This window comes from Lipophrys pholis (genome assembly GCF_963383615.2).
Source record: "Lipophrys pholis genome assembly, chromosome: 8".
NCBI lineage: Eukaryota > Metazoa > Chordata > Actinopteri > Blenniiformes > Blenniidae > Lipophrys > Lipophrys pholis.
This window is the reverse complement of record NC_137630.1, coordinates 21,121,623-21,142,284: the sequence shown is the minus strand read 5'-3', so window position 1 is coordinate 21,142,284 and position 20,662 is coordinate 21,121,623. Positions and strand designations below refer to the sequence as shown.

The following is a 20,662-nucleotide window of genomic DNA, read 5'->3' as shown; positions in this document are numbered from 1 at the left end:
GACCGCATCTGAGAACGCATTGTGTTGGCAACTTCCTGCAATCAATTCCACAGTGATACGTTGTGGGAGGTTTTCCTCAAATGCAAGTCTTTTTATCAAATGGGAAAACTGAACTCCATCGCTCTGGCTCGAGTCCAGACAGACAGAAAAGAATAAACAAGATTTATCTCTGCCAGATTCACCTGGAGCCAGGATGAAGGTGCACAATGGGATAGTGCCTAAACGGGAGAGAAAGTGAAACAAAAAATAAAAAATAAAGAAAATGTAGAAAAAAAAAAAAAAAAAAAACAGATCAATATGGGCTGACCATCCTTCCAGTCTCAGCTTGGGGTATTGGGGAGCCATATTGCATTAGTCCGCTAGATGGTTCTCCTTGAAGTGGGGAAGCGAGAATCTGGCTAATGTATTTGACAGTTCAATGCAACCGAACAGGGACGCCAGAGAGAAACGTCTCAAGGCCTCACGAACCAGCCGCTGCACACGCTGCAACCGTGATCCCAGCCTTTGCCACACTGCGCACTTACAGTATTTACGCCATAACTTTGCTCCATATTCACAAACATTTTTCTTATTCTACCCATTCCAGTCGGCTTAGGCTCAGAATTAGTGCCTTTCAATGAATCTTGCGACTGTACAGCTCTGCTATTACATAATTAATGTGTTTATCAAAGATAGGATGCCCCTCAAACTGGGAGCTTTTCGTTGGAGGAAATAATTCCCATTTGTAAATAAATACAAAATATCGCAAAGTGACTGGAGCTCAGTGGCAACAGGATGAGGGAGCGACAAAAGTGGCTTATAATTCTATAGCCTTTGTGTCGCTGTTCGAGAGCCATAATAATATCAGTGTGTTTATTGCTCTTTGCACAAGAAAAAAAAAAAAAGGATCATCAGTAGGAAATGAGAAAACCAGCTGGAAGAAACAGCATTTATCTCAGGATGTAAGATGAATGGAAACTTCCACAAAAACCCTTAAATCAGGACTTTTTCTCTTATTTGTTCCCTACGCAGACAAATCTCTCTCTCTCTCTCTCTCTCTCTCTCTCTCTCTCTCTCTCTCTCTCTCTCTCTCTCTCTCTCTCTCTCTCTCTCTCTCTCTCCATCTATCGATGCAAATTACGCTGCCACAAACAGCTTTTTTAACTTTTAATGAGTGATCACAGTGGACATGAATGCACACAGATAAAATATTCATGCACACTGGACTTCTGATCAGTGCCTGTGGGATTTCATTAGCTTTCCTCATTTTGGAGGTGCCTTGCACATTAGTCTATCTGCAGAAGACACAGAGATCACTCCCCGCAGGAAACGTATCGGGATCCATTGAGATGAAGGTAAAGGAGAAGTGAAATATCGCTCTTGCCATGAAGAGAGGGTAATTCTTTTCAGGCCAGGTGACAGTCCTCTTAAAGTGATCTCAGCACAAAGGAGGAAAAGACATTGTGGTTCAGAAAAAAAAGATTTTCTCTGTCATCGTGCATCAAAGTTGAAGTAGGCGATGCATTTTAGAGACACTCTTTGAATTTCTGTTCACATCCTAAAAGGCATCAATAAATCAAACGCTGTGACAATAAAAATAATAAATCCAAGGCAGGGCTACAATAAACCTGTACAATCACTGTGCAGATGAAGTGCCGGCAAGGCAGACCTGCCTGTATCCCTGGCATTGTAATCACTTCATTACTAATATAAAATCAATATTGCATTTACAATTACTGAAGTTTATGCAGGCTTGTTAGTCATTATTTGTGTCAGAAATAAAACTTGCCGTCGCTTTCGTGCACACAAGGTAACTGTAACTGCAATTTGTTATTCTTTCACTAAACTCCTGGACAATAAGCAGACAAGCCCTCCTGGCAGCAGCTTGAAAGATTTCCAACTGCTAGTAACATTAATATTGGCCTATATACACAGTGATATATATAGACATTGGCTGTGTGGCGTCGACATTAAAATGTGAATTATTAGTGCAATAGATTGGAGTCCCATTTACACAACATTTCAAGTGAAAACGCATCATTTTTTTTGCCAGAAAACTTTCACCTTATATTTTCAAAACTATGTCCATTTACATGTAAATGGGAGAAACCCTGAAAACACGGTATTGTTCATGTAGGGCCACGTGTTCTCACTGTTGGTTGTTTTTGGAATGAAACCACACACTTACAAACAGAGAACAATACACTATAAACATTAACAATAGCGAGTAGGAAGACATTTGTATGAACAGAACACAAAGTCGGGGTTGGTGTTACACTTGATTGAATTGATTGAACTACCAGGAGGGTACTGACTGGTAGTCATGACTGTCTGGAGGCCGCCATTCTTGTTATTGTCCATCTACTCACGCGTGTACAGAACAACTAATTACTCCGGCCAAGTTCCACCTTGAGACCGTTTTCAAAAGCTTGCGCTTTGTGTGGCTCCAAGCACCGTTATCATTTAAATGAACTCCCAAATCGCAACGAAGGTTTTGGGTTTTCACTTGAAAACATTGTCGTGTGAACGGAGCCGTGGTCTGAGGCACTCATGGTCAGCACCTTTGACTGTGAATGTACAACAAATGTACAGATGGTTTGAAACTCTGTGGAAATGTTTTTAAGTGGTTTTATTTATATCTTAAAGGCAGAAAGCTTAGCGAAACCTTGTTCTCATAATCATAAATTATTGTGTGGTGTTACACAGGGATCAGTATTAAGCACATCTGTTTTCTTGATACGGTATATGCTGCTGCTTCTTTTTGCCTAACAATGAGATTATAGAGCAACTTCCTCAAAATGACTGATGCGATTGTCATTAGACTGACTGCTCACAGCAACACTACGAGAAATGTACTCCAGCTACCATTAAAAGACGTAATTGGTGAGTATAATTACTAATTTTAGAACTGGTGTTTAGTGTCACTGACACTGAATTTCATTATTGCTATAGCTGGCAGCTATTCACTGGGTAATGGCAGAGAAAGCAATGAAAACTTCAATCTCCACCTGAATCTACAACAGCAAAGCTGGAAAAATGAGCTGGAAGAAGCTCAGAGCTAATCCAGTTTGAATGAACCAGGAGGTCAAACCAGAGGTGATATCAGAGAGCCTTTTTAAAGACAGCAACTACTGAGGGAGAAGGACTGAGCCAGTTTGCTGTTTTTTCTGATGCACAGGTAATTATTTCTTTTGTTTTGAAGAGGTCTTCTTACATGTGATTGAGACACAGTTGGTTACTGGTTGAAGTAACTGTTCTGTCTGCCGGCACCGTTTCTCCAGCTTTAGTCAAGCAGATCATGTATGTAGGTGTGTTTTTACAGGCACACCAAATTTCTTCTTTTTTTTTTTGCTGTGATGCTTGTAAAACTAAGATCTCGCTTGTGTTTTATTCACCCTAGCTCTAAAAACCTCCTTGCAAACAATGTTCGTCTAATGACACAGCATGCTGGAATAATGAATCCTCGTTGCAGACAAACTGCAGTGAAAAATCTATACTGAATTTCTGTAGCACAGCATAGCACACCACATGATTTGATAAAACTGGTGACCCATTGTACAGTATACCAACCGAGCATCTCTTGGCGACAGCAGTGACTGCTGATTCACATGTACCGCTACATGCCAGCAACCGCATCAGCGTGGAAGAAAACAGGTGAGTCAGGCGTGTGCACAATATTCAGCCGGGAGCAAAATCAGAACACCTTGTTTGAGTGCAAATCGTTTTTTTTTTAAAGCGCTCTTCGAGACTTTTACCTTCACCTTCCTTACCTAAATTGCAAGGGTAACAGATGAATAAAAAAAAAAACATCATCACTCTTTTAAATAATCACAATTAATGTGGCATTATAAGAGCTCACAAACAAGGCTGATTTTAACAGATTGCCTAAAGAGCTCCCACTGGTTCGACTCTCTCTGTTTAATCCTATTGTTTATGTGAGTCATGTTCACCAAATAAGCAGGTTGCTTATTTTCAAAAAAAAAAAATAAAGTATTTAAACAGTGGTGCTGCAGCCTTGCAATGCGGACCAGGGTAGCCTGACCTGACTGGCTATCATTATTATCCTCACGGCGATGCACTCTCGCTCCCTGTGACAACACGTGAGGCTGACTGAAACAGAAAAGCCGGAATGTAAAACAAACCTCCTCCAAATGAGCAGTTTTGGACAGTGAGAACACATTAGACATCCATTTTCAAACAGCCCCGCGTCTGGCCATGCATTTAAAAACCACTAAATGGTTATGTCTAAAAAAAAAAAAAAAGAAAAAAAAAAGAGTAACATGGGTACAAGATATGCTCATTACTGTGACGTGGTATCTCCTCTACAAGCTGTTTCTCTGTCTACATTTCCAGTAACACTCCGCAACTCGCTGGGGAGCTACAGCACAAGATGCCAAACAGATCAATAATTCATCCGCCCCAAACAGATTTCACCATGAATTGGAAATGCAACACTAATCTTCTCTTGGGTGTGTTGGTGTGTGTCTAAGTGCAAGTGTATTTTTAATCCATATAAAAGGTAATTATAATTCAATTTGGTGTCCACACCTGCTTCTTTAGAGAGTTGCGTGAAGGCCTCCACCCCCTTCTCCCCATAGCTGCCCTCGGAGGCGATGGTGGAGACGTAGGTCCAGTCCAGGGCGCGGATAATGTCCACCATGGCCTGGGCCTGGAACGAGTCTGGAGGAACCACCCGAGAGAAGAAGTCGTAGCGCCGGTCGTCACTCAGCTCGGGTGCCGTCGATGCGTAGCTAATCTGTGGGATCTTGAGAGAGAAGAATGGAAAAGTTCACTCATGTGTTGTTGCTATTTCCTGAGCTGCAACACAAGCTCTGAAAAAGCATGTTTTTGAATGGCTGTGTCCAAAATTGCTCCCTATTTACTGTACTGTGCACTACATTCACTGTCTGCCATTTTACTTGAGTGTTCTCAATTTAGTATTCTGAGTGTGAAATTTATGCTCCGTATACTCTCAGCTCAGTGCTTTGAAAAATTCCCACTGAGGAATGAAACAGTTTTTTTTTTTTTTTTTTCTCCTCTTTTCTTTTTCCTGCCAATTCCACTAAGCGGTGTGCCGCACCAGCTAGATACAGCATTTACCAGGATCAGCTATATTTTGGGGCTAAAGAAATTCAAACACGTTTGACGATTGATACCGCACTCTCAGGTCTGAATGCTAAACACAAAGCAGCTTCCAGCTGGTTAGCACAGCTTACCAGGAAAAGCTTGGAAACGGCCGGCCTGGCTCCGTCGAACACAATCTGCCTAGCAGCAACCTCTCAGGTTATTTAACACATTATCTGTTGTGAGCGCACTTTCCAAAATGTCAAACTACTCCTTAAAGCTATCAAATTAACCCGAAAGTGTGGCAGTAGAGGAGGGAATGTTTGTAATATACAAACATTACTAGGTTGTTGGTTTTTTTTTTCTTCCTGGCTGCTGCTCACTGCCTCACAGGTAGATTACTGGCTGCTGTTGACAAAATGAGCACAACATTTTTTTTTTCTCACATATTTCTTATTACCTTGTCACTTGGTCAACTCAGAATATTTTAAGGCATCCAATATTTCGCACAGTCTGTAATGGGTCTCTAACCCAGGCAATATTTTGTGTTGTCACATAAACTCTTTAGTAGTCAGTGCAGAAAATCATTTTTGCATCACTTTTTTGCAGCCAGAGATCGTTTTAAGTGTTCGGTTAGACTTACTACCTGATGAGAACCTAATCTCTTTCCATCGCCCCGCAGCAAACATCCGAGTAAAGGAGCCCTGCATTGCACCTGTATTGTGTTTAGATATAACTTAATGGGATCCAGTTCAGCTTCTATGACTTAAATGTTACAATGATGGGTTTTTTTTTGTTAATATCCTCAAGGTTTCAATTCAGGTGTTCATTTTTCAGGTTGTTCTTTGCAGGAACTTTGAGCTACAGTGTTCTATTTTGAAAAAGAAATATTGTGTGCAACCCATGAAAGAAATGAGGACGTCAGAAAAAAAAATACCATGATACTGTATATGATATTTCTATAAAATAAAATAGGCTGGAACCTGACCTACATCTTTACACCAGTTGGTTTCAAGCTGGGGTCTGGGACCCTCTTGGGGAATGGGGGCCCAAGGCTTGAATTAGATTTGCAAATGTAAAACAAAGCACAATAAGACGCTGATTAAATCCAGAGCAGACCTGGAAAATGTCCAACTGCTTTTTCTTTTCAAGGTTCTTGGTCTTTTAAGTTGGTAAGACTGGGTATATCCACCAGAGTTTTGCCTCACAGTAATTTTACAGCAAATCATAGATTCTCGTTTCATTTTTTTTTATATTTGAGTAAAAAGCATCGTTTTGATGCACTTGTGCACTGACTGAGGGTAAGAGATCCTCGGCAAAGCAATGAGCAAAACACACTTTGTTAGCATGTATTGTACATTTTTGGAAATTCTGCATGAATAACACCTAACTGAAAGTTAAGCACCGATTAAGCAACGATTATATATTCAGTGACTGTTATTAACTTGTAATAATTGGTATTGACAAAATGTGAAGAAATGTGAGCAGATAATCCAAAATAGTCACTTGCATGACAAAAGGTTAAAAGCTGAGAAAAAGGTTCCCAATCTGGGTTCTAAAGGCTGAAAGCATCCATCGGTTTCAAAGGACACTTTAATCTTTCCTTTTCTGATAAAGCTTGTAGAGAGGACCGGCTCGGGTGACCCTGACACGTCCCTTAGTTATGCTTCTGCGGGTCGCGGCTGCTGGGTGAATCTCCCATGATGCACCGGGCACCTCTCCTGCACGCTCCTCACTTCCACCCTGCATGCATTTATGTGCCACCATTGCAGGTCATTAACTTTGTCCTTTCTCTCCTGTAGTTTGTGCTTTTTTCCCCTCTGTCTTCCGGCTCTCTCCATTCCTGCAGGTATCTGATCTGCGGCTACTGGCCTCACCAACCTGCTGACTGTGGATTGTTTCTATGTGCTGATCTTTCCTCTCATACCGATCGGTGGAAGCAGACAGCCGTCAAACTTCGGAAACCGATTCCGCTGAAGGTTTCTTCCTATTAAAGGAGTTTCTCTTCCCGCCGTAGCTCATGTGGGAATAGTGAAATTTTTGTTTCTCTGTTTTACTCTAAGATCTTGACCTTACTATGAAGCACCCCAGTGGGAGATAAAAGCTGAATTGCAAAAAACTGAATTAATTAAATCTATCAAGTGCTTTTTTTTTTTCAAAAATAAGCAAGATTTGATTATTTAGTCAGAGCACAGTTTCCAAGGTCAGCAATGGCGTTTTGTGTGGGAAGAGTTTGAAAAGACTTTGCATTTGTTTACCCCTACCTGTGTGCTCCGCTCCCGCTATAAAGGAAGCGGAGTAATCACACCTAATTATCACTATCAGTGTTACAATCATGCCGCAATTTTGTAAGCATGAAGGAAGATAAAAGAGTGTCTCTTATGACTACAAAGAAAAAGACTCTATCAGTCATGCTCTTCTCAAAGATGCAAGATAGCCACTTTTCCTAACGGTCGGACGGCTGTTAATAGGCTGCAGGTGTTCTCTGACCTCTGAACCTTTCTCAAGGTGTTCAGGGTTTCACTCACGCTTGCAGTATGGCTGTGAAGATGGAAAGCTGATTTGTCAGTCAGCTCACTGCTCTGGACCAGAGTGAATTATTCAAACTAAAATCTTGTATGAATTACCATGAAATATCTGACAGACATTTATGTTTCCCAGACAGTGAATCCTACTGATCTGGTGATTGGTCTCACAGGATCGTGAGGTTGAGCCTGTGCTGTGGGACCTTTGACTGACAAGTCCACACTATCATTGGAAATGGTAAATGGAGCCACTTATGGAGCAAGTTTCACCGCTGCAGCAGTCTCAGCACAGCTCGTGATCAGATACACAACTACTAACTGAGTTATATCAGCTCCCCTTATTGTCAAATACTGTTTCAACTATAATGAATTAACTGCATTCGTTCTCAGGATGACTTTGAGATAATCGAATAGTGTTGGAAAGCTGCTGTGCTGCAAGTTTTTGCTCATATATTTTTATTACACCAGCAACTGGATTAATTATAAGGTGTCAGAAACGTGACGTGATCGAGTGATTCTGTCGAATTTACCCTGGTAAATCATACTTGCTGTTGATTGGACAGTGGTACTGACTAAATGCTGAAGCCCATCACACCGGTCCGTTTTCTGGTAGTTTCTGCTTTTTCTTTCTTTCTTTCTTTTTTTTCTCGATATCATAATCAGTCTAGGAGTTATGGTTATGAGCAGTGCGCATGCCAAAACCTATCAGGAGTGACAGGATAGAAATAAAGGCTGAAAACACTTGAATGTGATGAATGAGTCATCAGAGCTCGGCAGAAAGCCTGATTCCTTGTCACAATCAGGTGTGCTAAAGCAGGAAAACATCTAAAAACCAGGGGACAGTGTCCCTCTAAGACCAGAATTGGACACCACTGATCGAGTCTCATCATTGAGGGATTAAGGTTTCCAGTAATGTTATTATAACCAAATCCTCCCACACTGCTGCAGTCTTAGACATGGCAGTCACCTTCCTCTTTGTTCAGACAGAAACTGAAATGACTTTAAGAAGAAATGTGGTGGCAAAAAAAATAAAAAAGGCAAAGGAAAGAAATGGTCAAGTAGTTGGCTCGGATGGCACAAATTGATGGAAAGACACATCTGTATCCCCAGGCTTTAAGGGGAAAGGAGATTGGGAGACAGAGGGACAGATAATCTTGCACAGACAAAGGACTCTATCTTATGTCCAGCACAAAGCAGCGCAGGAGCAGGATGGGAGTCTTTGCCAGTCGCTCAATGATGCAGTTATTTCCTTTTTTTTCTCTTTTTTTTTCCTGCCCAGTATCTTCACTGTTTCAATAGCGAATGCACTTTTTCCCCTCTCTGAGCTGATGGATGATCTTAAATGTGGTCAGGTGGATTATTGTCTTATTAGTAGTTCATTACCAGACTCATACTTGAAGCCCTTATATGTTGATTTGCAGCACCAAATACATCTCAACTGACTTCAATATAAGCGATGAATCTCACAGATGAATTGTCTGTAAATGTTTGACATAAACAGGTTTGACTATCGTTCGCATGTAATACAATGTTTGTAAATATTATCACTTTCAAAATGGCTGTTGCTGCAATCTTGGCCTGCACTCATCTGGAAAGGAGAACTCCATCTAACTGAGATCGCTTGGTTAAATGACAAGCGTCGGAATAAAATTGCTATCTTTAGGCGGCCGAAAGTGGTTGCGATGTTGACCAACTAAAACAGGTCACTGGTGAAGTGTTTTCCATTAACGCTGCAGAGTAGCCTGTGTCTACATAACTTGTTTACAATCTGCTGGATACACACCAGGGCTTCATACAAAATCATCATTGTTGCTTTTGTTCAGTTGCTTTGAGCTCTTTGTTAGAGAATTCACTCTGAGGTTATTAAATATCCGCAGCAACAAATAACTGCCAAATTTCTATTTGCAAATAATACAGTTATTGCTGTTTCGTGATTGTGCCCATGAGGCAAAACAGAGGTACCTTTATGATTTTCTTAGAAATGATTGAAGACAGGAACACAGGATGGGTCAGGATCCAACAGCCGCTCAGATTGTCTTGTTTTCTTCTCTTCAGCACGGTGAGGAGTCACACTGGCATCTTATTCACTACGTGGTAGATGTCTTCAAAGTTACGCTCCACATAAGCTCTTGCTTTCTCTCCATGGACAAGTCGATGTGTTACCTCTGCAGTTTTATAAAGATTTCCTCTCTTAAGAGAAAAGCGTCTCATTGCACATGTGCACCTGGCTATTAATGGGAATATGTAATGGTGCTCAGGTAGGTTTCACCAGCATTACACCAAAGACACCAATCTAAGTTAATTTTGTATTAGGGCATAAAACCTTCATAAACTAATTGATGGATATTTTTCGGACTTGTTTTGTTTTCGTGCATTTTGTTTTTAACTTGGTAGAAATTAACATAATTTCAAGTTTTACATGCTGACAAAAGTGAAATAGAACAAATATACATTTAAATTGATCAAATAGGTGACTTTTCACAGAGTTATGTGTAGGATCTGAGCAAATATGGTGTCATATTTTATTTTTTTTTTACAAATTCTAAAAGTCCACTGTCAATATTAGAAATATGTGCAGAGATGCCGAAGTTACAAAATATATTAACCTGCAAGATATAAGCTAAAACACTAAAATCCACCTCTTTGATCCGTTCACTGTGCACTCAGATTATGTGCAGATGAAACAGTGAATTTGGAATAGAGAAGTGGAATTTATCTTAGTGGCTCCAATGTCACTTTTCTATAATACTTGTAGTAACAAATACATTCTCAAAAATGGTCAATTGTCGAAAAAGAGATGGAGCACTTGATTGCTCACAACAGTGTAAACATCCCATCAGCCCAGCTGCTATTGCCCCTGGTGGCACATCAGGGTTCAAAATGTCCACATCCCATTGGACAAGTGGATTCACAAGCAGGGACATACATCATTTTCTCTTGAACCCTGCACAGAACCCCATCTCACAGTCTAATACAGGGACTGTATGAATGCCATCCATTTCTGTTAGACTGATCAAAAGCAGTCGGACACTGGAGAAACACTGGAATGAGGACACCGTGGCTTGCTGATGGGATCGCTTCAACTCACAGAGTGTGAGTTATAGCTTTGACCCACAACTCAAAGGGGGTCAACTGCACAAAGCTGACAAATAGAGGATCCGTGGAGGAGGTCAGAATCAAGACAACTCAATATGCTTCAACTCACCGAAGAGAGGAAAAATAACATCTACAACTAATCAACACACACCCAATTGGTGAAGCAATTAGGCTAATGTGGAGGTGAGGATGCTTGTTGAATGGGTAAATCCCTCTACGCTGCCTAAATTCAATGTACACAGTCAGAGATGGAGTGAGGCAAAGTGATGAAGTTACATGGTAACAGTGAGCTAAATCTAAATAAACACCTTCTTACAAAAAAACCTAAGCATCTATTTCAAATGTTTGATGGGGGTCTATCTATCAGAGCTGCTGTGAGTAATCCTGTGGAGTCAAAAGGTGTTGTAGGTTTGTTGAATCACCACCTCCCTCCGCCCAGCTGGGACAAAAAACTGCTCCAACATTTGTCTCTCTGGAGCTTATTTGCCGCGGGGAACCATTTAAGGTGGCACTTTCTTTTTACATTGTCCCTGGCTTGTATCCTGCTAATATGATTCCTCCTCACGTTATTCCTGCATGAATCCTCACCTTCCTGCAGTGCAAACATTCACATTTTCTGGCTGTGCTTTTTTCTAATTACCACACTGACCTCCAGGTAGCAACAGAGCTGAACCTTGATAGAGGAAAAAGCTGCAGTGCAAGGATTAAACCTGCTAGAATTATGATATATGGAGATGCTGACTAACTGATTAGATTGCAACACCTTTGTGTTTCTCTCGCTCTCTCTCTCTCTCTTTGCTCTCTGCAAACTGTAAATTAGATTATAAGCACCAAAGTTTGACTTTTCCACTTTGGTCACAGTAACATGATTAATTCCCAGATCCATCAACAGAATAATGTCTTGTTACAACAAATTGCAGCAGATTTTAATGTCTTTGAAGCAGTTCATAATGCAGAGATAATAGGGCGAGAAGAATAGATGTTTTATCAACAATTACAATTCATTTTCTGCAAATAACAAGCTTGGAATGAATACAGAATAATTTTTTCTCAGTCGTTCCGTCAAAATTGCTTTCATCTGTTTACGCTTCTTACAATTTACATTTTGCAATGTGACATTTCAAGCCAGTACATGCAAAACATGTCATTACATGAAACAACATGGTCTCTGCTGCAGCAGCAACAAGGTGAAATGGTGACAGTGACGCCTGAGAGCATCAATGATGTGGACAGTAAACACGGGCTGATCATGAGCAACTGAAGCCTCGACCAAAGAAAATGATTTACGATGCCCACTTTCAGCATCGCAATTACCAAAAGCTGATGTCTGGCACCTGTCATCTACAGTATAGATCAAAGTTAGGATTGCTGAGGGTAATCGCCTGGCTTGCTCTTGAATGTATCTGGACTGACAGGATCGATGGAGGGAAAACACAGAGGTCTGTTATAGGGGACACTGTTCTATTGATTTACCACCGCAAAGTGCTGCGGCCGCCTAGAATAAAAATCTGTTGGTGAAGTCTGAAGAAGGCTGTGAAAAAAAGAAGACAGAGGTGGTGGCTGGGTGGGTGGGGTGGAGGTGGAGGTGGGCGGGTTGTAATCTGCTTACTGACATTAAATGAGGATTTCAACCTAGGCGTTTAAGAGGAGAGGTGACTAAGAGAGGTTGTGCAAAGGTCAGACATGTTCACAGTTAGTGCGAATGCCAGCTGAAGTTAATTAGAGTGCCCTGGCCTTTCTGCTGGATTTCCACCTGCAGTAGCCGGCAGGTTGCATGGGCAGCTCTGAGGAAGGTGAGTTACTGGTATGTTTGTGCTTTAACCGGTCTGCTCTGCTAATGTGACGGTGATTATTCTGATGAGCTCGCAGGCATTCTTGCAGATGCAGCGAGCTGTACGGCTCCTCTTTCTCTTCCCTTAGCTTTGCTTCAGATTAAAAAGAAATGCTTTTTGATTAAAAATATTCAGCATATGGCACAGCACAACTCTCAGTCAGCGTAATGGGAATCATCTATTCCCGCCATCTCAGAAGAGTGAGCTCTGGCGATGTGAAAAGGCGAGCTGTCCCCATACAAATCCGAGGGAAATGACAAAGTCTCCAACTAAAAACAAAGGCCGTCGCTCAAACAATAAGCTTTTCTTGACAAAACTCTGCTCAGAAAAGAGTCAATCAGTGTCAAAAACTAAGGCACCAAAAACTGGAGGGGTCCAGACTGGGTTTTCTATCCATTATTCCCAGAGAAGCTCTCAGAAAAGCATAGCCCCAGACGAACTGTTAGTGGCAGAGCTGAAATGTTTCCCATGAATGGCTCTAACTGGAGCAAGGGCAGCCAGGCAGGTCTTGTTGCAGGAATCCCTGTGCCTCTATTTGCAGCGTGATTAGCTTCTAAGTATATCTCGACATCAGTCAGCTCCATTCGGCTGTTTGCAACAGTTCACCACCACGATGGCAGAAATGACAGCGGGCTCTGACAGACCCAGCTCCAACCCCACGCTGTTTGTGGCGGAAAGCCAGTGTACAGCTTGTCCACATGACACCAGCACCATGACACACGCACAGCAAGCACGATCACACGCACTGGCCAAGAAGCCGGTGTTGAGAGCAATTCAAAAACCAAACACCCGGGAGAATAAATTCTGCTCCCCCCCAAAAAAATCTCTCGTCACAAGATTTATTTGCAGCTTCACTTGCTGGCGTTGTAAAGCAGCGGTGGTCGATATCCTATAAACAAAATACAATACAATAAACTGGCCTATGAAGATATTGAGCTGTTATCAAGTTGTACATCTTTCCGGCTGAACTGAGCCACAGCAGCACTGTTGGGACGGAGATCAGACAGACTTTGGTTTTGTATTCAGACAGCAGTGCCATTTGTTAGCAGGGCAGAGGTAATGACTGTGTCCATACATGCAACCTCGGGCTGGGCTTTGGTAATCTCTCTTTACCAGAGCGTTGCACTGCCAACACAGCCGAGGATGCTGCGAGGAGGGCAAGGGAGGGGGCGACAGCTTTCCCTCCCTCTTTCTGTCACTCTTCCCCCTCCTTCTCTTCCTGCCCATCTGTGTCTCTCATTCTCACTCAAAACTCTCTTTTTGTGAAGGCTGCGTTTCATCACTGCGCCCTCACACAACCTGTGACTTTCAGCCCGTCTACTCCTCTGTGTGTTTCAGACCCCGAGACGAGAGACAAGTGCCCCCCCCCCCCGCATGCGTCCCCCTCCCCGTCATCTGTTTGAAAGCAGACACGCCCACACAGATGATCAGCAGACACTTCCTGCCCAGAGAGGTCCTCGGGCTGCCAGTTTCCTCCCAAGTCGAGACAATCTGCCCTCAGTCATTTTCTCAAATGCCGGCCAACTTTCCCCGTCTCTCTGTCCTCGCTGTCACTCGCTTTTCTCCCTGTTTTGTTTCCTATTCTCCCTTTTCAACACTCGTTCCAAAAAAAACTAAACAAAAAAAACAAACATCCACATGCAAGTGATTTGTGTTTGCAAATAGATTTGCCAAAATTATGTTTTTGCACTATTTATTGAAAATTCATCTGCAAACTGTTTGCTACTGATGGAAAATCATTTGTGTGGAGCATTTCCCTGACAGCTGGCCTTCAAATTTTTTTTTTTTTTGCAACAATATCAATTTGTGGCAACTAAGAGATGATAATGACTTTATAAGAGCAATTTGTTAACCTGGCATAAAACCTAAAAACACAACAGTGACATATTGTGAGCTATTAGCCAGACATTTTACAAGTTGCTCAATTGGTTTCTGCAGTTTGAAGTAACTTCTTCACTTAAAGACTCACTTAAATGTCTTTTGAACATTAATATTACTGAACAAAGTTTGAGCACTTGTGTATACCAATGATCTTTGATACTTTTATGACACTGCTACTCTGTACAAAACCCAAACATGTGACGGGAACAATAAGCTTATGTAGCAATAACAAAAAACACTTTCTTTTTTTCATTATAGCTATTGAAAAGACACCAGGCAAACAGTGTTGTTTGTCATTCTTTCTTTCCTCAGTTAGTGATCATATGAACACATCTCATCCTCTGACGTGAAGATTTGAATGCCCAGTAAGTGTGAAGCATTTATACAGCATTATACAGCTGTATGAACACCACCGATCACGCATTAAAGAATGACTTAAATACAATCGTAAGCTTTATATTTAATGTCAAAACATATTTTTTTCAAAAACAGTTATCGTAATATTGATATTTGAACATGAGAATCAATCAAAAACACATATTTTAGTGTCGCTCTTTGCATCTACATTGATGTTGACTGATTAATGTGCAATGTCCAGTTAAACTTTGATCAACTTATTAACGGAAGATGCTCTGAAATCAGCTGATTCTGGAAGAGCTGAGTTTTATGAAATAATCAGATGATAGGAATTTCCAATACAGGACACTTGGACTTACCACAAGATACTCAGATTGTACTCAAATACCACCATGATACTTTCAATATTCAATGAATGCCTCCACCGTATGACAGAAAAACTCAGAAAATGATGTCTGTCTCTAACCAAAAACAAAGTCTGAGCGAATTTTCAGAAGTTATTCAGAATGCCTAAAGAGGTTTTTCTTCCACAATCAAGCATAACAACAAAATACAAAATAAAAATCCTTGAAAACCTCTGTAATTAAATCATTTTAATGGACCCCTCAGTGTAGAAACTCAAAATTGTACACAAGTCTCATAATGTTCTAAATAACTTCTGTTTTATACAATCCGACATCAAAATATATATCTTAAAATAACACTTGGAATAGTCTAAATAAGAGTAAGTAGCTTCACATAGATTATAGTATGACCAACAATTTGAAGGCTAATTAGAAAGTGTGGTGGTCATGACCGTAATAGAAGTGCTAATGCCACATGAAATGCAGTACTGCAATTATTCTGTGTGAAGCGCCACCAGATGTAAATACTACCTGAACGGGCACATGAATCACAACTATAACTGGCATTTCCATGAATGTACAAAAATCCTTCATGACAACCCAAGCAGGATGTAAAAAGTTGTCCTTTAGTTGCAAGTTTGGCGGTCCAATGCCCAATCTCTTCCTGTCCATTTGCAGTTATGTCCTTGGTGTGTGAGCACCGTAAATATCAGCCGCTACCTTTGGTGTGTGAAGGTGTGAGACTGAATGAATGTGACTGATCATGTAAAACTGAGACCGCTGAGGCAGTGCAAATGCTCCTCTTGAAGTTCATTTTTACCATTTTGTAACACTGGTCATCTGACAGCTCTCGGTCTGTTATTGATTCTCTCAGCTCGAGCTCTCGTCTGGACCAACACCTGAGTGGGGAGTTTGTTTCTTCAGCTGGTGAGTAGGTGTATGTTCACCAGCTCACTGTCGGCTTCCTGTCTGGTGTTCAGTGCACACTGTGGGTTTTTGCAGATTTATTGTCACAAAAATGTGCTTGCTGAGGCTGCGCTCTGTGCTGATGAGAACAATGAAAGCAGAATAGTGAATTTGTGGGCCAGAAAACCAAATTGAGCTGAAAGATATTAAAATGCTCTGTGGAGCTGAAGTGGAACCGGAGGCTCGGTTTTTATTTCTCTGTGGATTCATCACCATCAGCAGCACCCCTCACATACACTCTGTCATTTGACCCAATGTTAATATTAAAATATTGATTATTTCTGCCTTAAGATTCACTGAAAATAAGAGCCATGGTTAAATATTGACAGTCACTTCTGACTTAAAGCCTCTGTTGACTTTTTTTCATATTGACTCAAAGCTGTAATTTGTCACAGCAGTTTCTCCTGCCTAAAACCAAAACATCTGAGCTGTAGAAATTAGATGCGAAGTAAGGGAAAAAGCTAAACAAGATCAAAAAAAAAAATCGCAGTATATTGAATAAAACTTGACTGCTGATATAATATACCATGCAGCTGCAGGAGTTCAGATTTACCTTCTTTTCTCTTGAATGCAGGACACAAGCAAACCCAGTCGCATTACTAACTATTGCTGAAGCAGAACAACTTCCACACTGACCTTTATGGAGTTCATTTACATGCTCTGTACACCCAGACATGTCCTCCCCCAATGTCCTTCCGCGCTCTGCTGTATACGTCACACTTCTGGCTTGAAAGAATACGCTGATTTGTTACCGCTGAAGAAGAGCTGAGCGCAGCCCTGCTTCCTCCACATCAGAGTTGCCAAAGAAAATTAGAGATTTGCTGTGTTTTGTAGGTTAGTCCTTTCCACTGCCTCCTACTTTGTCCCTTCTCCACTCACCAAGGCCACCCGCACATCACTCTCCTACTACATCTTCCTGACATTTTTCCAGGCACTTGTTCTGGATGTTTACTGTTGCAGCTGCTTTTCGTGGTACAGCAATCACAAACACCATCAGAGTTGCCCACACTGCTGAGCTAGCTTGGGTGTTACATGACAGAAAGTTAGGCTTTTATAATTCTTTATCTGGCACGACCTTCCACCGTCTCCTTCTTTCCACCCACTTCTCTTTTCCCAGTCGATTCCCTCAGCCTCTGTCTCTCCCGCTCGCTCGTGCCCGTCCCTTGGGCAGCTCCCGCGCTCTGCGGCGGGCCCGAGCTCTGCATGGCCGCCCTGCCAGAGTGTATTTTAAGACAACCAGCATGTTTCTCCATGGGTACAGAGGCTAGGTATGACTCACAAATCAGATATTTGACCAGGAGAGCCACACAGTAGAGTAAAGCCGAGGCGTGGGAGGAAAGTGTGGATAGCTCACAAAGGGAACCCGACCGACCTCCATCTTCCCATCTGGTAAACAGACTGCTATTTCAACTCTACTGGTGTTTCAAAGAAATTATCATTTCCCAACACCAAATGAATCTGGAAACCTCATCAGAGCGGAGCATGCATCAAGGACAGGCGGCACGTCTGCGCAGCTCGTGTGAAGGTTACAAACACACGTCACAAATGGAACCCACCGTCTTAAAGATCTCGCCTTTCAAGCTGGCTTAAGAGTGGAGCTTTTATGCTGTCACTCATTTGAGTTATTTTATACAGGTACAGGGTCTCTTCAAGTCAATTCTTGAAGCTTTTGACTTGGGCTTCACATGGAGCAAAGCCCTGCAGAGAACAATGAGGTTCAGCACAACAACCTTGATCATGGCGGCTGTGCCGCACGCACCCTTCAGGTGTGACACAAGCTCCACTTGCAGTAAGAATAAAACATAGCCTGCGGGTTTATGACTAAGAGTTATCAAATGCATTCCTTTAAGTCCACAGGATCTCACATTACAGTTGGCTGTATTGATTTTTCCCGACTGCAAAGTGCGCTGGACGCAGCTTTGTTTTCTCTACTGGGTTCTTCATGGCCCGCGTGATAACTTTATTTTTTTTTTTTCTCTCTGGAAGATTATGAAAATTCAATAGAAAAAATATACATGCCTGAGGTGAAAAACATGGAAAAACATATGAAGACTAGTGCTTGGGATGTGGGAATTGTCGATCTGTGCTCTGATTCTCAGCTGTGTCCAGTTCACATCTTGCTCTGACATATTATCCACCAAACAACGAGTATAAGAGCATGTTTTCCCCACCTACACCTGGAGCAGGCCCGGTCTGACACATGCATTGTCAGTTGTGCACCTGCAGCTCTCTGACCTGCATCCCAATGACTCGCGCTCTCGCTCTCACTCTCTCTCTCTCTCTCGCTCTCTCGCTCTCTCTCTGCTATCTCGCCTCTCTTCAGACTCGACAGAGCATCATCACCAGGTCCATTTCTCCCCTAATAGTGCAGACAATGCTGGTGAGCCTCCTCGATTGTATCTCTCCTGTCTGTTCCTCACAAATGTTCCTTTGCAAGACCATGTAATTACAGACTGATCACAGCAGACGAAAAAAAACTAACATATATCGGATTCTTTCCGTCGGTATGTCTGAGTCTCTACTTGATGCCATGCACTTGAGACATATATACTGGTTTAGATCCAGAAGCGAACATTTTAATAGGCATTGCCTGCAGTGCTGCCTTGAACCATCCTAGAGTTGAGATTAGAGTATCTTATCTGCAACACCTATATTCACAACACGCACCGAATCTACTGTCGGTTTCAGAGAATTTACTTATGTGAGCAGGAATCGAGTGCAGTTTCTTACAAAAAGTCTCTCTCACATGTTTAAGAAGCTCCAACGGATGTAATACCTGCCACTTTGTTTTCACAGATAATTCAGTGCATTGTGGAGCTGCCGTGGTTTGCACAGTGAGGTGTGCACTGATAAATGCAAGCGGTTGTAGTGTGTGGAGTAATTTACCCAGAGCTGATACTGTTGTGTTGCAGGAAATAGGCAGAATTAGCTTCTTAAACTGCCACTCACACCAAAATATTTGCACCCATCGACCGGAGGCTTCACAAAACAACAGTGAACATTAAAATCTATGAAAAGGCAATAAAAATGCATAAACACAAGAAACACAGTGAAAATAAAATGGAAAGCAAACGAAGGAATAGATGAGCAAACAAATACAGATGCAGATAAAAAGTTGAAAATATGGATGCATAAAACTAAAAGTGAACAAAATCCCCAAACATCTAAGTATAAATCTGATAATAAAAGTGATTTAAAGTACAACAGTGAGTTTGGTATTCAAGGGGCAGCATTTTACGGTTGACTGAGGGACATTATCGCCCAGTGTTTAGTTGCACATGAAGACTTTTCACCCGGGCTCCATGTACAAATCTCACCTCTATCACAGAGGCTGGCTGACTATAACATTCCTCTTCACATTAACCATCCATCACACCATGCATTTAAATGGAGGACTTGTTGGTGCAGGTACACAGCCGCTGCCTGGGAGGCTCGGTTCAGGTCAATAAAGTCCCTTCTCTCCAGCAGTCTCCGGGTCATAATGGCAGAACCCCAGTCACCTTTCCCTTCTTGTCTAGACAGGAGACAGTCAGAACAGCCCAAGGAGCTCAGGTTGCGTGTGACTCATGAGGAAATAAAAATTCTGCTGGGAGTCAGACCGCGGCTATATGCTTTCAATGTGACTGAGATGTCAATAAGAGATTATCCTTGAGTCCTGTGAGGCATTGAGTAGCTGGAGTAAAGGATGCACTCTCTCTAAATGGTTAAAAGACATACCTGCTGATTTTTTAATGGCTCGGATGATTGAAGAGAGCAGAAAGACAAGAGGTGTCTAACTGTTTGGGCAAAACTAGAAAAAAACAGCAATATGGCTTACATATATATATATATATATATATATATATATATATATATACACACACACACACACACACACACACTTCATCAGTATTCCAACCACTATGTTTCATATTGGATTATTATTTATATAAATTAGGATGAATTAGGTCTGGGACTTGAATGCATTTATTGCAGGGAAAACACTAATTTAAAATTTTCTAATTTAATTGTACATTACTTTTGTACTCAACTTTTCAGTACTCAGCACAGGGCCTGATTTACTATGGTCCTGCATAAAGAGTGCCAAACCGATGGATGGATGGATGGATGGATCTACTTGAGTTTGTGGCAATACTATAAAAACACATCTGATTCAAAGAATAGTCAAATTATAATAATTAATTATAAAACAAAATGATGCGTAAACTATGTGTTACCCTTTATGCTTTACAGCTAAATAATCCCAGATTAGCTTCAATCTTAGTCACAGTTGTGACACGTGTCTGTTCGTTTGTCTGTACAAAATCCTGCTCACGACTACAAAATCTCAATGAATGCAAGGGCACTTTTGTGGTTTCAGAGGTTGAGTCTTCCTTACTTTGCTGATTCACAGACTTTTCCTGGAGCAGCACTAGCGGCTGAAATCTGTATTAAATGTTGTGGATAGATTGTCATTAAATTCTGTACGGACATTCATGGCTCCCTCAGGATGAAATGTAATGACTTTGGTGATCTCCTGACTAGACTACACTATCTCATGCCACCATTAGGTCAATCTTTTATAATAATTTGTTCAATATTGATGACATTTCCATGAACCCCATCTTGTCCAGACCAT

At 41.5% G+C, this 20,662-nt stretch overlaps 1 protein-coding gene across 3 annotated transcripts in view; it reads right to left on the bottom strand.

The window, feature by feature from the left end:
• LOC308113163 (metabotropic glutamate receptor 7-like) overlaps window positions 1–20,662 on the bottom strand; it is an 83,716-nt gene that overhangs the window by 42,143 nt on the left and 20,911 nt on the right. For all 3 annotated transcript variants that reach the window (XM_080469196.1, XM_080469195.1, XM_080469194.1), the window contains one exon: window positions 4,528–4,744. In XM_080469196.1, the coding sequence (XP_080325322.1) occupies window positions 4,528–4,744 (217 nt within the window). The remainder of the gene's footprint in view (window positions 1–4,527; window positions 4,745–20,662) is intronic.